The sequence below is a fragment of the Oreochromis niloticus genome, linkage group LG22 (genome assembly GCF_001858045.2).
Source record: "Oreochromis niloticus isolate F11D_XX linkage group LG22, O_niloticus_UMD_NMBU, whole genome shotgun sequence".
In the NCBI taxonomy this organism is placed as follows: domain Eukaryota; kingdom Metazoa; phylum Chordata; class Actinopteri; order Cichliformes; family Cichlidae; genus Oreochromis; species Oreochromis niloticus.
Window position 1 is genome coordinate 12,965,743 of NC_031985.2, and position 21,074 is coordinate 12,986,816.

The 21,074-nt window shown below is 40.7% G+C and overlaps 3 protein-coding genes and 1 long non-coding RNA gene across 4 annotated transcripts; 3 read left to right on the forward strand and 1 right to left on the reverse strand.

The window, feature by feature from the left end:
• The first annotated feature begins 115 nt into the window (after nucleotides 1–115).
• On the forward strand, nucleotides 116–7,908 carry LOC109196418 (uncharacterized). The gene is made up of 2 exons (XR_002057881.2): nucleotides 116–1,076; nucleotides 6,926–7,908. It is a non-coding gene; the product is annotated as an uncharacterized LOC109196418 (long non-coding RNA).
• A 174-nt stretch (nucleotides 7,909–8,082) lies between these two features.
• Nucleotides 8,083–11,972, reverse strand: LOC102077213 (uncharacterized). The gene is made up of 2 exons (XM_005452788.4): nucleotides 11,953–11,972; nucleotides 8,083–11,869 (listed from the first exon to the last, which is right to left on the reverse strand). Exon 2 carries the CDS (start codon nucleotides 11,337–11,339, stop codon nucleotides 9,807–9,809), a length of 1,533 nt encoding a protein of 510 aa, XP_005452845.2. The 5' UTR covers nucleotides 11,340–11,869; nucleotides 11,953–11,972; the 3' UTR covers nucleotides 8,083–9,806.
• On the forward strand, nucleotides 11,931–15,957 carry LOC102078090 (XK-related protein 8). The gene is made up of 3 exons (XM_005452850.4): nucleotides 11,931–13,243; nucleotides 13,739–13,986; nucleotides 14,350–15,957. The coding sequence occupies exons 1-3, from the start codon at nucleotides 12,936–12,938 to the stop codon at nucleotides 15,057–15,059; spliced, it is 1,266 nt and encodes a 421-aa protein (XP_005452907.1). The 5' UTR covers nucleotides 11,931–12,935; the 3' UTR covers nucleotides 15,060–15,957.
• Nucleotides 15,958–16,386: 429 nt separating this feature from the next.
• LOC102077987 (XK-related protein 8) lies at nucleotides 16,387–20,865 on the forward strand. The gene is made up of 4 exons (XM_025902565.1): nucleotides 16,387–18,409; nucleotides 18,922–19,154; nucleotides 20,347–20,759; nucleotides 20,848–20,865. The coding sequence occupies exons 1-4, from the start codon at nucleotides 18,102–18,104 to the stop codon at nucleotides 20,863–20,865; spliced, it is 972 nt and encodes a 323-aa protein (XP_025758350.1). The 5' UTR covers nucleotides 16,387–18,101.
• The last annotated feature ends 209 nt before the right edge of the window (nucleotides 20,866–21,074 follow it).

Sequence of the window (21,074 nt, forward strand, 5' to 3'; positions counted from 1 at the left end):
GTTACTGCCTGATTCTCTTACCTTTTATCTTTGAAACAGGCCCCGCCCACATCAACGCTCCCTATTGGCTGATTGAAAATAGGTAACGCCCACAAAGAACACAAGATGGCGGATGTAGCAGGTGGTGGTGCAGACGTAGTTCCGACTTTCAAACGGTCACGATTAAAGCCAGAGATATATAAAACAACTGATGGGAGGGTAATTGTAGAGGATGAACTACTTAATTTCCTTGCTGTAAAAATCAAAACTTTAAGTCAGGATGAAGTTGTGTTGTTGGCCACGAACACATTTGAATCCGAGGGGATTGAAGCCTCCAAGAAAGTTTTGTTTGAGCTCTACCCCACTACTTCACAGCGGTGCGTTGGATATAAAGGACAGCATAAAGACGCCAACAATATTAAACTCTGTCTTAAAGTGCTGAATGAGTGTGGGGGAGAATATCCCAAGATTTGTATCTCATCACCTGGATGATTTGCCGCCTGTTACATACTCCAGCATGGATGTGTGTTGTCTAATAGGGCGAATGGACCAGCTGTGTGCTGAGGTGGGTGCTTTAAAACATGTAGTTAAACTACAGGCGGATGTCTGCCAGCAAGTTATGACCAACGCTGTGGAGGTCGACCAACGTGTGACTGTTCTTGAGTGTCGGTCTGAGGTGACGGCTGAGCCTGTTACTCTGAATGTTCAGGGGTCGGGGACCGATTCCCACTTTCCCCTGGGGAAACACGCAGGGGAGTCGAAGTAAAGGCGGCCCGCGCGGAAGGCAGGGAGCCAGAGCTTTGGCTGCTTCAAGGACTGGGACAAGCACCGTGTCAGCGTTTTGTCCGGAGATGTTGCTATGTGGTCAAGATCGGGCTCCGACGACAGCCTCAGATCGTAATATGGAAACTACAGCAACAACGGAGGATCCCGTTGAGACAGTGATTTCTACATGCTCCCCGCAATGGAGTAAAGTTGTGAAAAATGCCAAGCCTCGTCACAAGCTGGAGAAGGTTAATTCGGGTTCAGGAATGCATGCTGCTACCACTGGACGTAATAAGAGGCCTGGACCTGTATCGATTATCGGCACTGGAGCTGTGAGTACAATTAGAACTGTGAAAACTAAATTGGTGAGCGTGTTTGCCACTAAATTTGCCCTGGATGTAGATGCAGAAACTCTTGCTCTGTATTTGAGAGAGAAACTCAAAAGAGATGTGACCTGTCAAAAAATTGCTAGTAAATGTAGCAGGTTCGGCTCTTTCAAGGTTACTGCTGAATGTAATGATGTGGGTGAAATGTACAATCCTGAACTCTGGCCTGAAGGGGCTCTGGTCCGGCGTTTTTATGAACCTCGTAAGCCCGGTGTTCTGGGAATCCATCCTACCCGACAAAACATCCTACCCAACGTTTTTGCGCAGACGCCGCGCATGCGCACAAAACCCACGCCGAATTAACTTCTTTTTCTCTCACCCATCCGGAATACTTCTTAAGGTTATGGTTATGGTTAGGGGTTGGGTTAGGTTTAGTCGCATGTCACCGTCAAATTATAATACGGGTAGGACGTTTTGTCGGAGTAGGATGGTTTCTCAGAACACCGGTACGGTGGTGCCAAACTCAGTGGATCCAGCAGGGGAGATAACTGCGCCTTCTGGTACCAACGTATCAACATGAAGATGTCTATTAGGGTATTATCTTACAACTGTCGTGGTCTACGTTTGGGACAGAGTGCAGGGGACAAAGCTCGACGGATTGTTGTGGACAGTCTGCTTGCAGAATGTGACATTTTATGCTTGCAGGAGACATGGTTGTCCGAACAGGACCTGGGAAAACTTAACTGTCTAAATGCAAGTTTTTTGGGAGTGGGGGAATCAACAACTGATCTCAGCACAGCTATAGTCAGAGGCAGAATACCTGGAGGGGTTGCTGTGCTTTGGGACAAAAAATAGACGCTGTGATAAAGCCCATTAGACTGAATGTAGACTGGTGTATTGGTATACAATATACACAGAATAATAGTAGTTTTATCATTCTTAATATTTATACTCCCTATGAATCTTGTCAAAATGAGCAAGAATACCTCAGTAGGCTGGCTTTTATTAATGCATTTATTCAAGACAACGATACTTACAGCATATATGTTTTGGGTGATTTTAATGCTGATCTCACAGACAGCAGTTCTCTGTTTGCTAACCACTTAACTCACTTTTGTGAAGTTAACAATCTTATCCTATCTACCAAAGAGTTACTGCCTGCAGATAGCTATACATACAGAAGTGAAGCCTGGCATAGTACATCATGGCTGGACCACTGTATTTGTACAGCTGATGGATATGCAGCTTTAGCAAACATGACTATTAGGTATGAGGTAACTGTGTCAGATCATATACCTTTTGGTTTTACTGTGAATGTGGAACAAATGCCAGCAACAACTGGAAATAATATTGCTACCAGTGTAAAATTAGACTGGTCAGCATGTAGTGAAGATGATTTCTTAGCTTATCATAGTAATACCGATATACATCTGAACAACATTTCTTTGCCCAAAGAAGCTATTTTGTGCAAGGATGTCAACTGTAAGAATGCTGTGCATAAACATTTACTCTGCTCCATGTATGATATAGTGACTGCTCTGTATGAAAGTGGTGCACTGCTTGATAAACAATATAAGCATAAGAAACCTAACATCAGACCTGGCTGGAAAGAACATGTATCCATGTACCATGATGAAGCTCGCATAGCTTATAAATGTTGGGCCATGGCTGGAAGACCTAAACAAGGCCCAGAATTTGAACAGAAAAAATGTGCGAATGCCAGATATAAGTACGCTGTTCGCTTTATAACTAAAAATGAGCAAATGCTGAGAGCAGATTCTTTGGCCAGGAAAATGCTGTGTAATAATATGACAGATTTTTGGAAAGAGGTGAAAGCTCTTAATAACTGTAAACCATCTTTACCATCAACTGTTGAAGGTGTTTCTGGGGCAGATAACATTGCTGCATTATGGAGACAGCATTACAGTGCGTTGTTTAACTGTATAAAAAGTGATCCATATGAGGACAATTTTGACATGAGTAATGACACAATAAGTGTAAGGACACATGAAGGATATGAAGCCATTCATAGGTTGTCTGATAATAAATCCTCTGGTTTGGATCACATCACTGCAGAACATTTAAAACATGCTAGGTTAAATGGGGAAGTAGTTTTTCTGCCCCCTTTGGTGTCAGCAATGGTGTCAGACAGGGTGGGATTTTGTCTCCAATTTTATTTAATCTATATGTTGATGATTTGTCCATACAGCTGAGAGCCTGTAACACTGGGTGTATATTAGGTAAAACATTGATAAATCATCTTATGTATGCAGATGACCTGGTTGTTTTTAGTCCAAGCAGTGCTGGGTTACAGGATCTTCTTAATGTCTGTACTGAATATGGTGTGCAATATGACATAGAGTACAATGCTGCTAAAAGTGCTGTTTTGATATGTAGAACCAAGCAGGATAAACAGCTAAATTTCCCTTTGTTTAAACTGGCCCAAAAAACTCTTGAAGTTCATAGAAAGGTGAAATACCTCGGTCACTTTATTACTGAGCAAATGAATGATGATGATGACATTTACAGACAACGATGTAAGCTCTATGTGCAGGCAAATACTATTGCACGCATCCTCCCTTTGCCAAAGGGAAAGAAAACAGTGGGGGGGGGAAGTGGGTTTATTCTGTTAAGAGTGACATTGAGGGAAACGACAAATATAAGGCAAGGTTCATAGCCAAGGGTTACAGCCAACAGTTGGGGATAGATTATGGAGAAACATTCTCACCAACAGCCAACTTAACCAGCATAAGAGTTTTGTTACAGAAAGCAGCGCAGGAGAACCTGTTACTCCATCAAATGGATGTGAAGACGGCGTATTTACACGCTCCCATTGATTATGAAATCTACATTGATCAGCCAGAAGGTTATGAAGAGGGAGAAGGGTTAGTGTGTAGATTACAAAAATCCTTGTATGGGTTAAAACAATCTGGTCGTAACTGGAATAGGATCTTGCATGAATACCTAACAGCGAACAGTTTCAGGCAAAACCCAGCAGACCACTGTGTTTATACCAAAGAGGCAAAACATGGCAAGGTGATTATGATCATCTGGGTGGACGACCTGATAATTGCAGCTGGCAATGAAAAGGTAATGAAGGATGTGAAAGAAATGCTTTCAGTCAGATTTAAGATGAAAGACTTGGGCAGACTTGAGCATTATCTGGGTATTGATTTCACTCAGTCTGATGGATGTGTAACAATGTCACGAGAAACATATGTCAACAAGATACTGATTGAGGTTTAACATGCAGAACTGTAAACTAGGGCTGCCACGATTAGTCGACTAGTCACGATTACGTCGACTATTAAAATCGTCGACGATTAATTTAATAGTCGACGCGTCGTTTGAAGCTTTGTAAGATCCCAAAAGACGCAGGAGTAAGTAGTAGGATTTAAGAGTGTAATGACGGACTGAAACAGAAGATGGCAGCACTGCATGTACAAGGATGCCAGCTGCCTTTAAACCCCGAAGAAGAAGAAGCTGTATCCCAGAATTCATAGCGCGGCCCTGCTCAGTTTTCAACAATGGCGGCAGCTAGTTAGTTTTAATATCACTCTTATTATTCTTTCTGGGTCACAAAATAAACATTTAACATATTTTCAGGTGAGAATATAGCTTTGTAAACCTCAAATATCTGCTCAGTTTATCAAGACATCACATATTTTCAAAAGTGCTCCGACGTTTCCGGAGACGTCTGTTACCCACCAGCTCGATAGCTAGCTGGGGTTGACGGCTCACTAGAGCCAGTGAGAACACCAGACTCCCGGCAAATCGTTTTCAAACTCACCGCCGTCTTTCGCTACTCAGGTTAAACATGATATATTAGTCACTTAGATAACTTAAAAGTGATATTGTTTGGCGCTTTTTAGTATTTTATTTGTTCCTGAGTAAATCGGGTTGGCTGAGATTAAAGTTATAGTTTTTACACAGCTGAATAAACGTCAAGCAGACAACTGATTATCAGAAGTGTGAGATGCTCGAGAATATACTCCGGTGTCCTGTTATATTTTAGATAGCAAGGAGCAGACGGCTGAGTTTTTTAAACTCCACCAAACAAACTACAAATGTCATTAAAATTTAATAAACTATCATCTTGTCTTTAATTTTAGTTGGCACATACCTTAAACACTTAAAGCTGTAAGCTAATGATAGTTATTTAAGAGCAGATGCATGCTGGTGAAATAAGCTGTACGTTTTACATCCAATGGATGCATGATCTGATTAGTCGACTAATCGCAAAAATAATCGGTGACTAGTCGAATATCAAAATAATCGTTTGTGGCAGCCCTATTCAGATGTTTTAGGTGCCTAAAAAAACAATAAAAAAAAACTTATTTAATTTAGTCTTAGTTCAAAGTTCAGTACGTGTACTGGACTGCAGTAAACATTCAGCATTATTTGTAATATATGAGGCATTTTAATAGAAAGGCTGTGTTTGGATCCACGTCTTTTCATGTTGTCTGCGAATATGAAAAGTGAGGCTCAGTGTTTGTTGTTAAACTTTAACCTTGCGTATTCCCTGCAATAAAAATACAGAATTGTTAAAGTTCTATTTGTTATTTGTTTGTTTTTACTAGATTTAATGTAGTTTTTACTGTAAGTCATTAGTTCCTGTGTGGAGATACCGTCGGTTATTCTTACAGGAGCGGCTGTCAATAACAGGTGCTTACATGTGCGCACAACATGCGCGATCTGATATCCTCGTGTTGGTGTTGTTCCCACGTTGCTCCAGGTTCAACAAGTGACCGGGCGCCTGTTTAGCTCACTAGGATGAGCAGGTAACCGTGTGTCACTCTCTCTCACTCTGCTTTTTTGTCACTCTTCTCTGCCCAATACATCTGAAAAAAACAACATTGCAAGTGATCAATCCGATTGTTATGACGTCATAGTTGCGACTTTAAAAATGAGAAAAATCTACTTCAATTGCAAGTTCTCTACCCTTAAAAATATCGCGCATTTCAGGATACTTTAATAAACGGTAAGCGTTATTCATGTTTTCTTTGGAACATTAAAATGTCATACATGACTTCATCGTTTGGCTTGCTGTTTGTTTGCTAGTGATAGGCTGCTGGACGATAGCATTAGCTAACCAGTGTTCTCTATACAGAGAATTGAATGTCAGTGTACAGTCCCGATCAAAGTCCACCTGAAAAATGGCAAAAAAAAAATCATATTTTGCATGGTTGTATCTCAACAAGGTTCCAAGTAGAGCTTCAACGTGCCATACGTGCCAAAGAAAACCAGAAGATAACCTCATCAGTCATCTACTTCATCTGGAAACTGGTTCTCATCTCACTGCCCTTGCTCTTTTCACGTCCGTGTTGCCCTGCTTTATCTTCATACACTTTATCTGCTCTTGGTTGGTTTTATTCTTCTTCGCTTGGTGAAGAAGAATAAATGATGTTTATGATGTTTTGTGTCTTTATTTTCACATAAACTGATTTAGCAGTAGTGATGGACTGCCTGACAGATGAGGCCAGCAGGAGTCCCTGTGAACTGTGATGTTTGCAGATGACACTGTGATATGTAGTGAGAGTAGGGAGCAGGTGAGGTGGAGGTATGCTCTGGAGAGAAGATACAGCTTCTCTCCAACTGTGGCAACTTTGACATGAAGTCAGAGGTTCAGGACCAAACCACAGTAACTCCAGCAGTCTCGAGTCTGCTGCAATAAACCATCTACAGATTACATCATCGGTTTCATGTCTCCTTGTTGTAAAATATGCCTGTGTGTAGACTCATTTAAGAACTGGGAAAATGTTGATGCATGAGTCATATCTCACTGACTTACAATAACAAAAGTTTTCTTTCATTTGTTGTAACTGAATTTATTTGCTTCTTCTTGTGTGTAACAGAAATGCTGTTTTCCAGAGAAGCTGGTTATGTTTCGTAATCGTTTGGGTCTCAGTCACAGAGGATTCATGGAAAACAAGAGAAACACACAGAGCTTCTACACAAAGTCTGTAAGAGTGTATCCAGATTCCTGAACCATGATGTCAGCATGTTATGGATGGTCGTGGCTTTTTCAGTGCTCCATGGCTTATGCTCATGTGCATGCTCACCATTTTTCCTTCAGCTGGATCCTGTGACAAGAGTTTATTACTCAAGCTAGGTCATGCACATTTAGGCAAAAATTATGAGTGACCACATGTGATGAAATCTTGGATGCAGTACTACTACTACTACGACTCTAATAATAATAATCATTATAATAATTTGGGTTTAGAGCCCTCATAAATATAAATACTGAAGTACAGGAGATGACCATGTGAATTTATACTCCGTCAGTATCAGAACAGAGCAACCAGAAGTTAACTTTGACTTCTGCATGTCAGAACGTACAACATACGTTATGCACTACAATGAGGAAGCTGGTTTAGAGCTGTTACTCCTGATCTGCATCATCCACAGGAGTCATGCTATACCACAAATTTTAAATTTTGATCACAGGGTTGTGTAGGATTAAGGACTTGGACTTGCGTCCTGATTAACCACAGTTCCAGTCTCATATTACTCAGCCTAATGTGGACATAAAGTCTCATCTGCACTGTCTGCTCTGGAGAAACATGACTGTATGAAATTGATATTTGAGGACTGAGAGGAAAGACTTCTCTGAAAGATATTTTAATGGATCTCTAAATAAAATAACAGTGTGAAATTGGTGTAAAAAGCATGTTGACGAATATATTTAAAAGTGTTATTGTTTAAGATGAAAGACAAAAAGAGGAAAAACCTGTATTATTGGTAAACCTGTTCAAAGAATATTGCACTGTTACTAGGCTGTACTTTATTGAAGTGTAATACATTCACTAAATAAAGGTTAAACGAGCTGAAAGGATACCAAGCTTCCCTTGTTTTTTCAAATGTATGTGAGCTCTGTTCATTATCTCTGTTTGACTTTTGTAAATTTTCCTTAGAAGAGACTAATAGAGAAAACAAATATTCTTTTTACCCCAGGACTGATATACTGATGAAGAGCTGAGCATCAGCGTAGAGCACTCAGGTGTGTGTTAACAGAATCTTACCCCTCTCAGGACAAAATTCATACTAAAGCCAGATTGTGCAATGCTCAGAAAAACTGCAAATCCCCCAATAGCTACACCTCAAACTCCACAGGCATCAGTTAGCATGTTAAATATTAATGACAGTTCAATTAGAAAAGGGCTGAACAATTATTTTTTTCAATGGTTACCAGGAGAACACCATTGTTCTCTTTCTCTATGTATTTGCACAGCAGCAGATCTACAACAGAATGGCTGAAAAACAATTGAACGTTTGAATGGGCCAGCCATGAAGTCCAGATTCGATTTAATTTAAATGCTGTGGCAGAACCGTGAGAGAGCTGTACACAAGAGAAACTTAGGATAACTTGATGAACCAAAGCAACGTTGTGTGGTGTAAAAGAGTGGGTCAAAATTCCTTCGCAATGATGTGAGAGACTGATAACGTCATATAGAAAACTTCTTCGCTGAAACACCTTCCGTGCAGTTTTCCCACACTTCTTACTACTTTCAGTATTGTTTTGTCATTCATGTTTGTATGACAGAGGTCACACACACTGTGTGTAAAACAGCCACACGCCTGATGTTGCAACACAGACTCCAGAGCAGCTGACTGCTGTTTCTTATGGGCTCATCATGATTCACTCAGGTTAACAGCTGGATGTGGTACAGCTGTGACAACTGAAGCCATCCACGTGACCCACCTCCCACGTGATCTTATTTCGGTCATTCCTGATCACCTTAGTCGGCGTCACCCATTTTGACATTGGGGCTTCCAAGCCATACATCAGCACAAATGTTTCTTTATACTATAGCGTATTGCCTGTTGTATTGTGTGCAAATAATTAGGGCTGGGCAATGTGAGGAAAATCTCAAATCAGAATATTTCTTTTTTGCCGTTTCACGATATATCTAAATAACCTAAAAAACCCCCCCAAGTGTTATTTTCAACCATATAGTGGCTAAAATCATTGAGTATATTCAATGTATCGCCCACCCCTACTAGAAATACTTGTAAATATCTTCAAATACAGGAAGCCATCTGGGCAAAGCGATCTGGAACACGTAAAGTAGAATATCTAAACAAATGTAACCAGCTAACGTCAAACACAGGTTATACTTTATTTATCTTCTGTTTTCTCACACCGGTGTGTACGGTTTGTACACACATACAGAAAGACAATACTATGACATCCACTTCAAATTAGGAAATGATGCTATGATACATGATATTGAGACACAATATTCTAATCTAAATTTACAGCAAATAAAACGAAGCACAAATTCAAAGGTTTATTTTATTTTATTTGTTTTATTTTTTTAATTTGTGATTTGGTGCTATTTCTGAACTCAAAATGTCCTGTTGTAATTGGACATTTTGAGCTAAGAAACAGCACCAAACTCCAACAACACTTCCCTCATGGTGCTTTATATTGTAAGGTCAAGACCCTACAATAATGCACAAAAACTCCAACCCCCTAGAGCAAGCACTTTGGCGACAGTGGGAAGGAAAAACTCTTTTAAAAGAGAGAAACCTTCGACAGACCCAGGCTCTGGGATGGGGTGGCCATCTGCCTCGGCCAGTTGGTGATATGGGAAGGAAGTTGGGAGAAGAAGAGTGGTTCTCTTTAACCACTCTGGTTTGAAAATTAAATTTAGATGCCAAATTTAAATGAATATTTTAAGCCACTTTAAGAGTTTTGTCACATAATCGCATGCACGTGTCAGTTGAATTTTAGCGTGCACATGAGAAAGCCCTAAAAATAAAGTTTTGGCTCCTCAGTTTGGCATGTTTTTTGAAGCTGCTGACAATTTCTTTGTCAACCGCTGGGTTGCTCAACTTCATTGAGAATACTGGAGAAGGCCACTTTTTGTTAAGTTCGTTGTATACTGTCAGGGCGAGTTGTTCAATGTTCTCCAAGGACATTGTGTAGTTTTTGGACAAAATTTTGTTCCAGATCTTATGGGAAAGCTTCTGTATAATAAACTCAGATGTTCCTGGATCCGTTGTATCATTTTCTTGGCTCATAGCGTGCATTACCAGATCTTTAGTGACATTTTTCACCACATCCTTGTACTCTTCCCTGTTTTTAGAGACACTGAGGACTCTTCTTGGTAATGACAGCAGCTTTTTGGTGAAGGCTGGGACAGTAATATTATCAAGCTGTTCCCTCAGATTAAAAATCAAATATTTGTCCTTGCAGCTGTGTGCTTTGCATAGATCCTTGAGAATGGCCTTGTCTAGATTTTTCAGCCGTTTTGGGGACAAATCCAAATGTTTCTTCTTAATTTCAGGCCAGATTTTCTGAATCAGGCGATCGCTGATGCAGTCAGGAGTGAGGCGCTCTGTGAAGAACTTGTGTTTAGAGGAGACTTTTTCTATGGCCTGAAAAACCACCAACTGGATCAGTCTGTTGACACACAACTTTTCCCCAATCAGACAATAATCCCTAATGACCAGACTGATGTCAGAAGGACTTAAATCTGAGCCAGAGTCTGCTGGCTTCACAGGCATTTCCAGGGGACAAGGTTCTATTTTATCAAAGTCTTGTTTGTCAGCTGTGAAGATTTTCTTCTGTGTTGTCCCAGATGCTTCCTGATGATCCTGTGTAGAAGTTTCTCTCTTTTCACTCTGTGGGTGCAGAGCTTTCATGGCCTCCTCCAGTTCTTTCTGTTCTTTTTTAAATGCTTTGTTTGCTTCCTTAAATTTTGACATGGCCTTTTTCAGTTTTTCTTTTGTGTCGTTCACCACTTTCTGCTCTTCCAGGAGTTTCTTTTTTTCTTCTTCCAGGACTTTTTTCTCCCGGTCCAGACTCTCTCTCTGTGTTTGTTCTTTCCACAGAGCATTCCACAGAGTTTCTTTCAGATTTCCTTCATGTTTCTGAAGCTGCGTGAGCTCAGCAGACAGACTGTCCTTCTCCTGTTTCAGGATCAGGATTTCACTGTCCCTCTGCTGAAGCTGCTCTTTAAGACGGTTCATCTCAAGGTCAAAGTTTCTGGTCTTTTCCTGATCTGAACAAGTCTGATCCCCTTTTCCTTTGGCGGCGCTGCTCATTTGAACTTTGCGTGAAGCTGATTGATCAGTGAGTTTTCCAGCTCGGTTCTCATTTTGGTCCGGCTTGGTGCTTAACATTAAAATTTGGGCATTCAGCTGTTTGAGTGTCTCAGACATAGTGTTTTCGAAGGCTTTCCTAGCCCGAATAAAGTTGTAGAGTTTACTCTGTGGGAGAATGTACACAAATTTTGGTTTTCCTCTCTGGTAGCTCATTTGTGATATTTAACTGTGAAACAAATCTACCGTGGTACAATGAGTCAGATATTCAGATATGAATCAGGGTTTGAAGTTGTCTGTAGCAGAACTAAAGTTCGTTTAGAGACTTGCTCGTGACTGGAGGTAAGAAACGTGCTTGTCCTGTGTGCGGTTTCATCTGTCTATATATGGACTTGTGTTGACTGTGACGTCAGGCCTGATTCTCTTTCCTTTTATGTCTTAGACAAGCCCCGCCCACTGGCTCGTTGAAAATAAGTCCCGCCCACAACGAACAGGCTCTCAGAATTTTACAATTAAATTCATACATCAATGAGAAATGTGTTTTTTGTTTTTAATTTTGATTCATCCTTCTTCTACATTTACCCTAAAACCATTTTCACCACTGACACAGAAGCTCTTCTCTGTGGCATTTTCCACGCTCTCTTCACTTGCATCAGCCTCTCTCACATCTTTTTTTCCCCACTATTTGCTACACAGACCCTCTGCAGGATCGATGCTCTGCAGGACTTTATCACCGTTTTCAACTTCTGCCCACAGAGAGGAAATTCAGGTCAGTTCAAACACACACTAACAGAATCCAAAGCTGTACAGACCCTCATTAAACACTCACGCTTTACACACAGCTGTCGGTCGGACTCCGAGATTTTTGCGACCTTCTGCTGCCACCTTCCTTTGCCTCGGTGGGTGTCTTTATCTGAGCATCCCTTTAGCCTCCACTATGACGCCCCTGGTAGCAACATTTAACTTTCCGGGATGTTTACAATCAGACAAAAAAGCCTCAGTTTTGAGCGTAATCAGCTCTTATTCTGACCTCACCACAGCGCCATCTGTTCAACACGACGTCTGTGTGCAGACTCATGACGTCATGTCACACGTATTAAAACACATGAGAGAGATGCTTGTTCATCACAGCCATAAATATGTTAAAAATGAAGATATTTTACTGTGTTCAGGTATCAGATTTAGTGTTAATTTTATTCACTCATCCAGTGTTTGTTTAGCTTTTTCAAATGTTTCAGGTGCCAAAAAAAAAAACAAGCAAACAAACAAAACAAAAATCTTTGTTTACTTTAGTCTTAGTTCAAAGTTCAGTACGTGTACTGGCCTCGTACAGTAAACATTCAGTATTATTTGTAATATATGAGGCATTTTAATAGGAAAGGCTGTGTTTGGATCCACGTGTTTTCATGTTGTCTGCGAATATGAAAAGTGAGGCTCAGTGTTTGTTGTTAAACTTTAACCTTGCGTATTCCCTGCAATAAAACTAGACATTTGTTAAAAACTTCTTTTTGTTATTTGTTTCTTTTTACTCTATTTACTTTAGGTTTTACTGTAAGTCATCAAGTTTTCAGTGGAAATACCGCCAGTTATTGCTAAAGGGGCGGCTGACAACAGCAGGTGTGTACGCGTGTGTAAAATACCACAATGTGCCTTTAAGACAGCCCTCATGGGAGGATCAGACTACGAGGGTTTTTTTTAAACGCTGAACTTTGGCCGTTGGTTTCGTTTGTGTCAGAACTGCTGCTTGATTCATAATCAGCTGTCAGTGTTAACATGTAGCTGTGTCAGAGGCACGCAGAGACACGGGTGAACATGTCAGGTACTCGGACCAAGTTTAAGTACAACTGCTGGGACTTCTTCTTCACTTGTGTGGGCCTGCCGCTGTTCATGCTTGACGTTGTTTTGGATGTACTGGCTGCTGTGTCCTTTTATAAGGAAAGGGCCTACGTGTACCTCGGTGTGCTGGTGCTGTTTCTCCTGGGCTCGTCACTGCTCACTCAGGCTTACAGCTGGCTTTGGTACAGCTATGACGAGTTTGAGAGGAAGACAAAGGTTGAGAAGCTGCCATCCCCGAGGCAGCTCAAGCTGCTCCACGTATTTCAACTGGGAATCTACTTCAGGTAGTTTTAAAAAAAATAATAATAATAATAACTAAAGTGCAAAGTGTCTGCTTTTGTTTTTGAAGTAGGTGTAAGCAGGGGATATTTAAAAAGTTCAGCTTATCTAAGGGTGCCACCCTGATCGTCTCATGTTAAGTTTACAGGAAATGCAGACTCGCAACCTGCAGTTACTACACTACAGTGGTGCACATGTTATGCACTGTGACTGGAGCACTCATGAGTCTGCTGCAATAAACTATCCACCAGTTACATCATTGGTTTCATTTTGCCCTGCTTTAAAATATGTCTGTGTGTAAACTCATAGTTGAAACCTGGGAAATAGCTGAAACATGAGTCATGTCTGTTTCCTGGTTTACATTTGCTGAGCTGATGAGATGATGCAGCTCATTCCTTTCTCCACTCTGAGTGGGTGTGTGCTTTCTTAGAAATTTCATTCAGTGTATCTGATGGGAGGAGTGAGTTTTCAGTTGTGTTTCATATTTTTCTTTTTCGCAGGCATGCTGGAGTCCTGGAAATGGCCACGCAAAGCTTATACAAAAAGATCCCCGACCCTGAGAACGGTGCCAGCACACATTTGGGTTCCGCTGCAGATGAACAGGAGCCTGACTCCGAGAGCATAGCTGTGTCCTTGAACCACGATCTGAGCATGTTACGGATCATAGAGACCTTTTCAGAGAGTGCCCCGCAGCTCACTCTCATGCTCACCATCTTTCTGCAGAGTGGTCATCTGGATCTTGTGACAGGTGTAGTTCTTAATGGACATTGTTTCTTCTTCTTCTTTTTTTGTTTATATTATTTAATTTATAACTTTATAGTTTGTGTAAACTGAACACAAACTGAAGGCGAAGTCTCCTTTTTGTCAAGTACATTTTTTTTACAACCATGTGTGTATGTGTGTATGTATGTATGTGACAGAGATATCCTGGCCTCAGTAAATACACAAAAATGTTATCTTATATTAAAAATTTGGTGATTCTGAGGCAATCAGGTAGGAATACTTTCCAGATTTGTTTGTTTTCAGACTCAGTTTTACAGAATCACCGGCTTAACAAGATTTCTCAGTCATGTTTGGACTTGTTCTAACACTGCCTCTCGTTTCCCCTCAGTGTTGAAGGCCATCGGCTCGGCCTCTGCTATCGCCTTCACTGTGACGACCTACCATCGCTCAATGCGCTCCTACCTGCCTGACAAGGAGAAGCAGCAAATAACCTCATCAGTCATCTACTTCATCTGGAACCTGGTTCTCATCTCTTCTCGTCTCACTGCCCTCGCTCTTTTTGCCTCCGTGCTGCCCTGCTTCATCTTTGCCCACTTCATCTGCTCTTGGCTGGTTTTATTCTTCTTCGCTTGGCGATCCAAGACGGACTTCATGGAAAGTCCTTGTGGAGAATGGCTTTATCGAGCCACTGTTGGCCTCATTTGGTATTTCGACTGGTTTAATGTGGCTGAGGGGAAGACACGGTACAGGACTGCGCTCTATCACGGGTACATACTGACTGATATTTGCATCCTCTGTGCTGTGTGGTGCTGGAAGATGAGCACCACAGCAGCAGCAGCTCCTGATTTTCTGATAGAGCCCATGCACGCTTTAATCACAGCTGCCTGTGTTGTTGCAGTTTACATCCTCGGTCTAATACTTAAAGTTATTTATTATAAGTTCTTCCACCCAAACCTTGACAGAGATGAGCTGAGCGGGGTCAGCACAGAGCAGCAATCTGTAGATGAGGTGGACTTCCGCATGATGAGATCTACAACAGAAGTCTCAGCACACTACAATAAAAGAATGAGGAAGCTGGCCAAGAATTTCTACTCATGACCTGCATCATTTGACATTCACAGGATGTGGAGGCTACAAAGAGACTGAGTCGTGCAGATGTCATGAAACCAGCTACTTTTTAAAGCTACATCATAAAGGCTGTGTGACATTGTGGATCACCTGCTTCCTAATCTACCACTGGTACATTCTCACAAGGTATTACTCAACTTAGTTTGGAGACGGATTCTTAAAAGCACTTTCTGCTCTTCATTAAGTGGTGCTACCGTCTAACAAAGCATTTCTAGAAAAGCAGTCATTTGTTTTCCTTTAAAAGGACAGGCTTTCAAGTCAATAACACGCATGTTTGAAACAGTTAAAGAGATCGTTTTGAAATGTTATTGCACTGCATTATCTTTTCTGAAGAAGATAACAGTGTTTAAAAAATTAATTAAAAGAAATCTTAATTATAACAATGCAATATTCTAACAATGTTGCACTATTGTAAACTGTACTTTACTCAAGTCTAAAGTACAAATGTTCTGTTTTACAGAATGAATGAGTTGCCTTAAAATCCCAAGAGAGCCTCTATGGACCTGAAATCTTGATTTCTTGAGCAATAGAGCACCTCTCTCTCCTAATACAGATTTACTCTGGTTTAGGTTTGAAACATGCGATAAGACTGACATTTTTGAGTAATATAGATGGTTCAGTGTCAGAGTGTTTTTCTACAGCGTTTGTCCAAGATCACTTGGACTGATGTGGATATAACACGATGCATCTAAAATACATTAAGGCTGCTATGTGGTGAAAAGATGCCAATACCTCCTGTTTTAATCCCAGTGTTGATGACCTTTAACATCAAAAATGTAATTGTTTTATTTTTTATGTTAAGCAAACTTGGATTTAAAAAGAATTATGAAGCTACAAAACATATTTATGTCACATAGTGCCTACTTAAGTTTGTGACGTGTTTAGTTTAATTTATTCATCTATTGTAACAAAATTCCCAAGTTTGGGATAAAGTATATTTTGTCTTAATGACTCTAACACCGTCTAGGAACAAATATTATTATTATTATTATTATTATCATTATTAGTTTTAATGGAAATAAATCCTTTTATGACATGGCTATTCTGCAGTGGGTTATTTATGAATATGTGGTGAATTATTTATTTTTTTAAATGGCTGAAAAACATGAAATATTAGGTTTAGGCCTACATGAAACAATAGTTTAAAGCTTTGTCAGCCACTTTCAGTTCTGTGTGCAAATGAGTCCAATCAAAAGGAGACAAATTTTATTATAAATAAAACACTTTCACAGAAAAGAAACAAATTCTATTGTAACTTATTTTACATAATGAATGCATTTTGGTGTATGTTGGAACAAACAACACTTCTTTATCTTAAATTGTAATTTAATTATTTTAGTTGTACAAAATACAATTGAGTTGTACTCTTATCTTACAAAATATAATAACACAAGTTATCGCCCTTCTTTTCTATTTCTTATTTGTACATTTAAAACAATCGGGGCCTTAGAAAGCAAGTGTGTTATTGTAGCACATTAACTGAGCAGGGAGGGGGCGCTGTTAAGTCATCTCAACCGAAGGGGATGATGTGTTGCACTCTGACCTTGACAGTGGTAGTAGCGCTACACTGACGGATGAGTACAAATGCACCATCACTGACTTTGGCAGGTTGAATTTTTTTCAGCTGGTACAGGAAGTACATCGTCTGTGCCTTCCTGATGAAGTAGCTGATGTTTAGCTCCCACTTTTAGGACCTGGGAGATTATGGTTTCAAGGAAGTGGGAGGACATCACTGTCTCCACTGGGCAGGCCTGCAGGGTCTGTATTATGATCTACTTAAAACTCCAAATATGCAGCTAGAGTCCTTTTTCAAAAACAAAAAGCAAACAAAAGATTAGTAAAAATTTATGTTATGCAAAAAAAGTAAACTTGGTAACAGACTAAAGGAATATTTCATTCAAAAAATGTATGCAACAAGTAACGCATGTTTGAGCAGGATCTTATCAGCTGCTGCTCTTTATCACATGTTGCACACACATGGAAGAGTCTGCTTTAGGTGTGCTCTCAATACCGGTTTAAGTTAAGGAGCTGCATGGACAGAGGGTTTAGTGCAAAAGATGCTCACCTGTCTGCTGACATTCCTTCACCTGTAGAAACATTGTGTTTGCAAGAAAATGAAATGAAAGCACTGATTCGTTTGGCAGCTGCACTGTATGGATGGATGGAAATTGTTTTGTTTAGGCCATAGTGTCTTGTTTTTATGCACGAATACCTGCTGTCATAAGCATGCTTACAGAGAAACTCAACTCAGCATATTTGGCAAGTAGTTAAAGTGGAACTGGTTATGTTTCATATTGTTCTGGTTTTCAAAGATGCAGGAATACAAAATCCTCACCACAGAGTTTCTTGACCTGGGTGCCACACTGACTGTCACTATCATTCTGCAGATAGATGCAGATTTTGTGAGAGGGCCAGTTTCTTTTTCAATTTTAGGCCATTTTCATTTAGAGAAGATTCCTGATTCCAGCTTGTCACAATGTCTTGGGATGTAGCAGTAAGAATAATAATACTGTTTCATGAGAAAATGTGATTTTATTTGCAATTTTGGTCAACTTCCTTTAAAAAAGGGGCCAATACTTGCAGGCTTTTACAATTAAAGTACAAGTACAGCACTTTCAAATCTAAACATTTATTTTGCATTTAAATGCACTTCTATGAAATGTGAACATAATAATATTTATAATAGATGAGGTGTGTTAAAACTCTCAGACTGTGATCAATTGCAGATCTTTTTTTTTTTTTTTACACTAAGTTCTACTGATTTCTCAATGGAAATACCACAGCATTGTTAAAGGGAAACCTGTCATTAGGAGGAGTCTACATGCATGGAATGCGCCGATACATCTTTAAGACGCTACTGAAAAAAATGGGTGGATCAGTTTCTAGGAGGTTTTTTTTTAAAACCAAAGTTTGGTTCTCACTGTCAGTCATTCACAGGTTATATGTGAGTTGTAATCAGCTGTCAGATTTTAAGATGCAGCTGTGTTAGAAGCAGGCAGCGAGACAGGGAACATGTCAGACACTCAGGGTGAGTCTAAATACTCCTGCTGGGATTTTCTCATCACTTGTGTGGGCCTGCCCTTGTTTCTGACTGACATAGGGCTGGATATATGGGCCGCTGTTATCTTCTACCAAGAAAAGGCATATGCCTGCCTCGGTGTTCTGCTGCTGCTACTTGTGGGGTCAACACTGCTGGCTCAAGCTTACAGCTGGCTTTGGTACAGCTATGACAATTTTGAGATGAAGACAAAGGTTGAAGGCCTGCCTACCCAGAGGGAGCTCACAGTTCTGCACGTTTGTCAGCTCGGAGTTTACGTCAGGTAGTATTAAAACAATAATAATGTGTACAAAGGCTGAGGCTTGTGTGGGAAGCTTAAATTTATTTGCCTGTTTCTAGACGGGTGCAGTTTTTTGTAGAGTAGTTCATTGGAAACACAAGCTAATTTGTTGTGCAGCTAAACTGTAATTCCACTACAGTGGTGCACGTAGTATATACAGTAACTTCAGCAAGCATCAGTCTGCTGCATTAAGTAATCTACACATTATATCAACTATTTCATTCCCTATTTTTTTTGCAATATTTCTGTGTTCAAATCAACTGTTGTGAACATGAGAATATTAGAAACACAAGCTGTTTCCTTGGTTTCAGAAGATGAACTGAGGACACATTTTATTTCCTTCATCATTAGTGGGTAAACTGGTTTCATTTGCTCCTTTTCACACAATGAATACCTGCTGGCTCACAAGAATGGTTCCAGAGAAATTCATCTCAGTGTAGCTAGAAGGAGGATTCGGTCTGACTGGTTATGCTTCATATTTTTCTGTTTCTCAGGCATGCAGGAGTCCTGGAAATGGCAGTACGAAGCATGTACAATAGGCTCCCTGACCCTGAAAAAGGTGCCAGTACACCAGAAGAACAGAAACCTAAGACTGAGGACATTACCGTGTCCTTGACCCACGATCTGAGCATGTTACGGATCATAGAGACATTTTCAGAGAGCGCCCCTCAGCTCACACTCATGCTCACCATCATTCTGCAGACGGGCCACCTGGATCCTGTCACAGGTGCAGTTTTACATTTTTACACAAAAATGTATTTTTGAAATCTGTCACAAAAAAAAAAAGACATCTAGAATGGACTGAATTCACTGAACTGAACCCATGTTTTTAAACATGGTGGGTGCAGGACATTGTTTTATTCATTTGTAAGTCTGGTATGTTTTAGAAAGCAATGAGAGTCACTGTGTTCTTAATGATTTAAGTGAGTGCTGAAGTCTTGAAGTAGAAACACCTATAGGAATGTCAGTTAAGGTATTTAAGGGTAAATTGTGTGGTGTCTGAGGTGGATAAGGGGAGGAGGTGGATTGCATGAAAGAGAGTCTGAAAGGGAGAGTGACGCAGAGCACAGATTTAAACCGTGCAAAGCGGAAGCTGATTGGCTCAAAGAAGGGGGGCGAGAAAACGATTGGACTAGAGTAATGATGTTAGTGTGTCCCATGTGATGACATGATTATAAAATCAATAGCCAACCTGAGATTTCAGCACATTGTGCTAAGTTGAACAGGTCAATCCTTTCAATAACACTTCTACAGATTTTATTTCATGTCATCGCTTATGTGAACATTCAAGTTCCTCAGTAGGACAAGAGAGTTCCCGGCCAGGGTCCTTTCAGCAACCAGCCCAGAGACTCCAAGATTGTCAGGTACACTGAACTGTTATTTGGCACATGGACGCAGGCAACAGTCAGCACCTCTTCCCTGAACTGAAGGCACAGGGAAGCAACCCTTTCATCCACTTTGGAAAACCGCAATGGAAAGTCACCAAGCCAGAGGAGATACAAATATATCCACCCCTGAGCGCCGGCTGTCACTGTGAGCAACTCCAGATAAGAACATAGTAAAATGGTAAATGGCCTGTATTTGTATAGCGCCTTACTAGTCCCTAAGGACCCCAAAGCGCTTTACGCATCCAGTCATCCACCCATTCACACACATATTCACACACTGGTGATGGCAAGCTACATTGTAGCCACAACCACCCTGGGGCGCACTGACAGTCTATCCCCTCTCCAGACCCCATTATATCATCCACCTGACACCACCCATATCCAAACCTAAACAAAAGTGGTAACGAATATCACAGTTACTGATCAGGAATAAGTATCAAAAAGTATAAATCAATCAAATAATTTTGCCTTCACTCTAAAACACATTCAAGGCTCCTACATTATTCTGACACTGTCTCTTGTTCCCTTCAGTGTTGAAGGCTATCGGTTCAGCTTCAGCTATCGCTTTTAGCGTGACGGCCTACCATCGCTCGCTGCGCTCTTTCCTGCCTGACAAGGAGAAGCAGCAAATAACCTCATCAGTCATCTACTTCATCTGGAACCTGGTTCTCATCTCTTCTCGCCTCACTGCCCTCGCTCTTTTCGCCTCCGTGCTGCCCTGCTTCATCTTCACCCACTTCATCTGCTCTTGGCTGGTTTTATTCTTCTTCGCTTGGCGATCCAAGACGGACTTCATGGAAAGTCCTTGTGGAGAATGGCTTTATCGAGCCACTGTTGGCCTCATTTGGTATTTTAACTGGTTTAGTGTGGCCGGGGGGAAGACGCGGTACAGGACTGCACTCTATCACGGGTATATACTGACTGATATTTGCATCCTCTGTGCTGTGTGGTGCTGGAAGATGAGCACAGATCCTCCTGATTTTGTGATACAGCCCATGCTCGCTTTAATCACAGCTGCCTGTGTTGTTGCAGTTTACGTCCTCGGTCTAATACTTAAAGCTATTTATTATAAACTTTTCCATCCAAACCTTGACAAAAATATGGGTGATGAAGTGGATGCATGTATGGTTAGAGCCCCACGTTGTAATAAAAGAATGAGGAAGCTGGCTGAGAGCTTCTACTGCTAACCTGTTTCACTTTCACAGGAGGCTGTAAATTTTTAATTAAAATCTTTTATGATCATTTAAAATACACAAAAC

What these genes read in the sequence shown, in the direction of transcription:
- LOC102077213 (XM_005452788.4), bottom strand. Translation starts at nt 11,339, where the DNA reads ATGAGCTACCAGAGAGGAAAACCAAAATTTGTGTACATTCTCCCACAG.
- LOC102078090 (XM_005452850.4), top strand. Translation starts at nt 12,936, where the DNA reads ATGTCAGGTACTCGGACCAAGTTTAAGTACAACTGCTGGGACTTCTTC. An exon ending in CAACTGGGAATCTACTTCAG is followed by an intron (nt 13,244 to 13,738) that starts GTAGTTTTAAAA and finishes TCTTTTTCGCAG; the next exon opens with GCATGCTGGAGTCCTGGAAA. An exon ending in TCATCTGGATCTTGTGACAG is followed by an intron (nt 13,987 to 14,349) that starts GTGTAGTTCTTA and finishes GTTTCCCCTCAG; the next exon opens with TGTTGAAGGCCATCGGCTCG.
- LOC102077987 (XM_025902565.1), top strand. Translation starts at nt 18,102, where the DNA reads ATGTCAGACACTCAGGGTGAGTCTAAATACTCCTGCTGGGATTTTCTC. An exon ending in CAGCTCGGAGTTTACGTCAG is followed by an intron (nt 18,410 to 18,921) that starts GTAGTATTAAAA and finishes TCTGTTTCTCAG; the next exon opens with GCATGCAGGAGTCCTGGAAA. An exon ending in CCACCTGGATCCTGTCACAG is followed by an intron (nt 19,155 to 20,346) that starts GTGCAGTTTTAC and finishes TGTTCCCTTCAG; the next exon opens with TGTTGAAGGCTATCGGTTCA.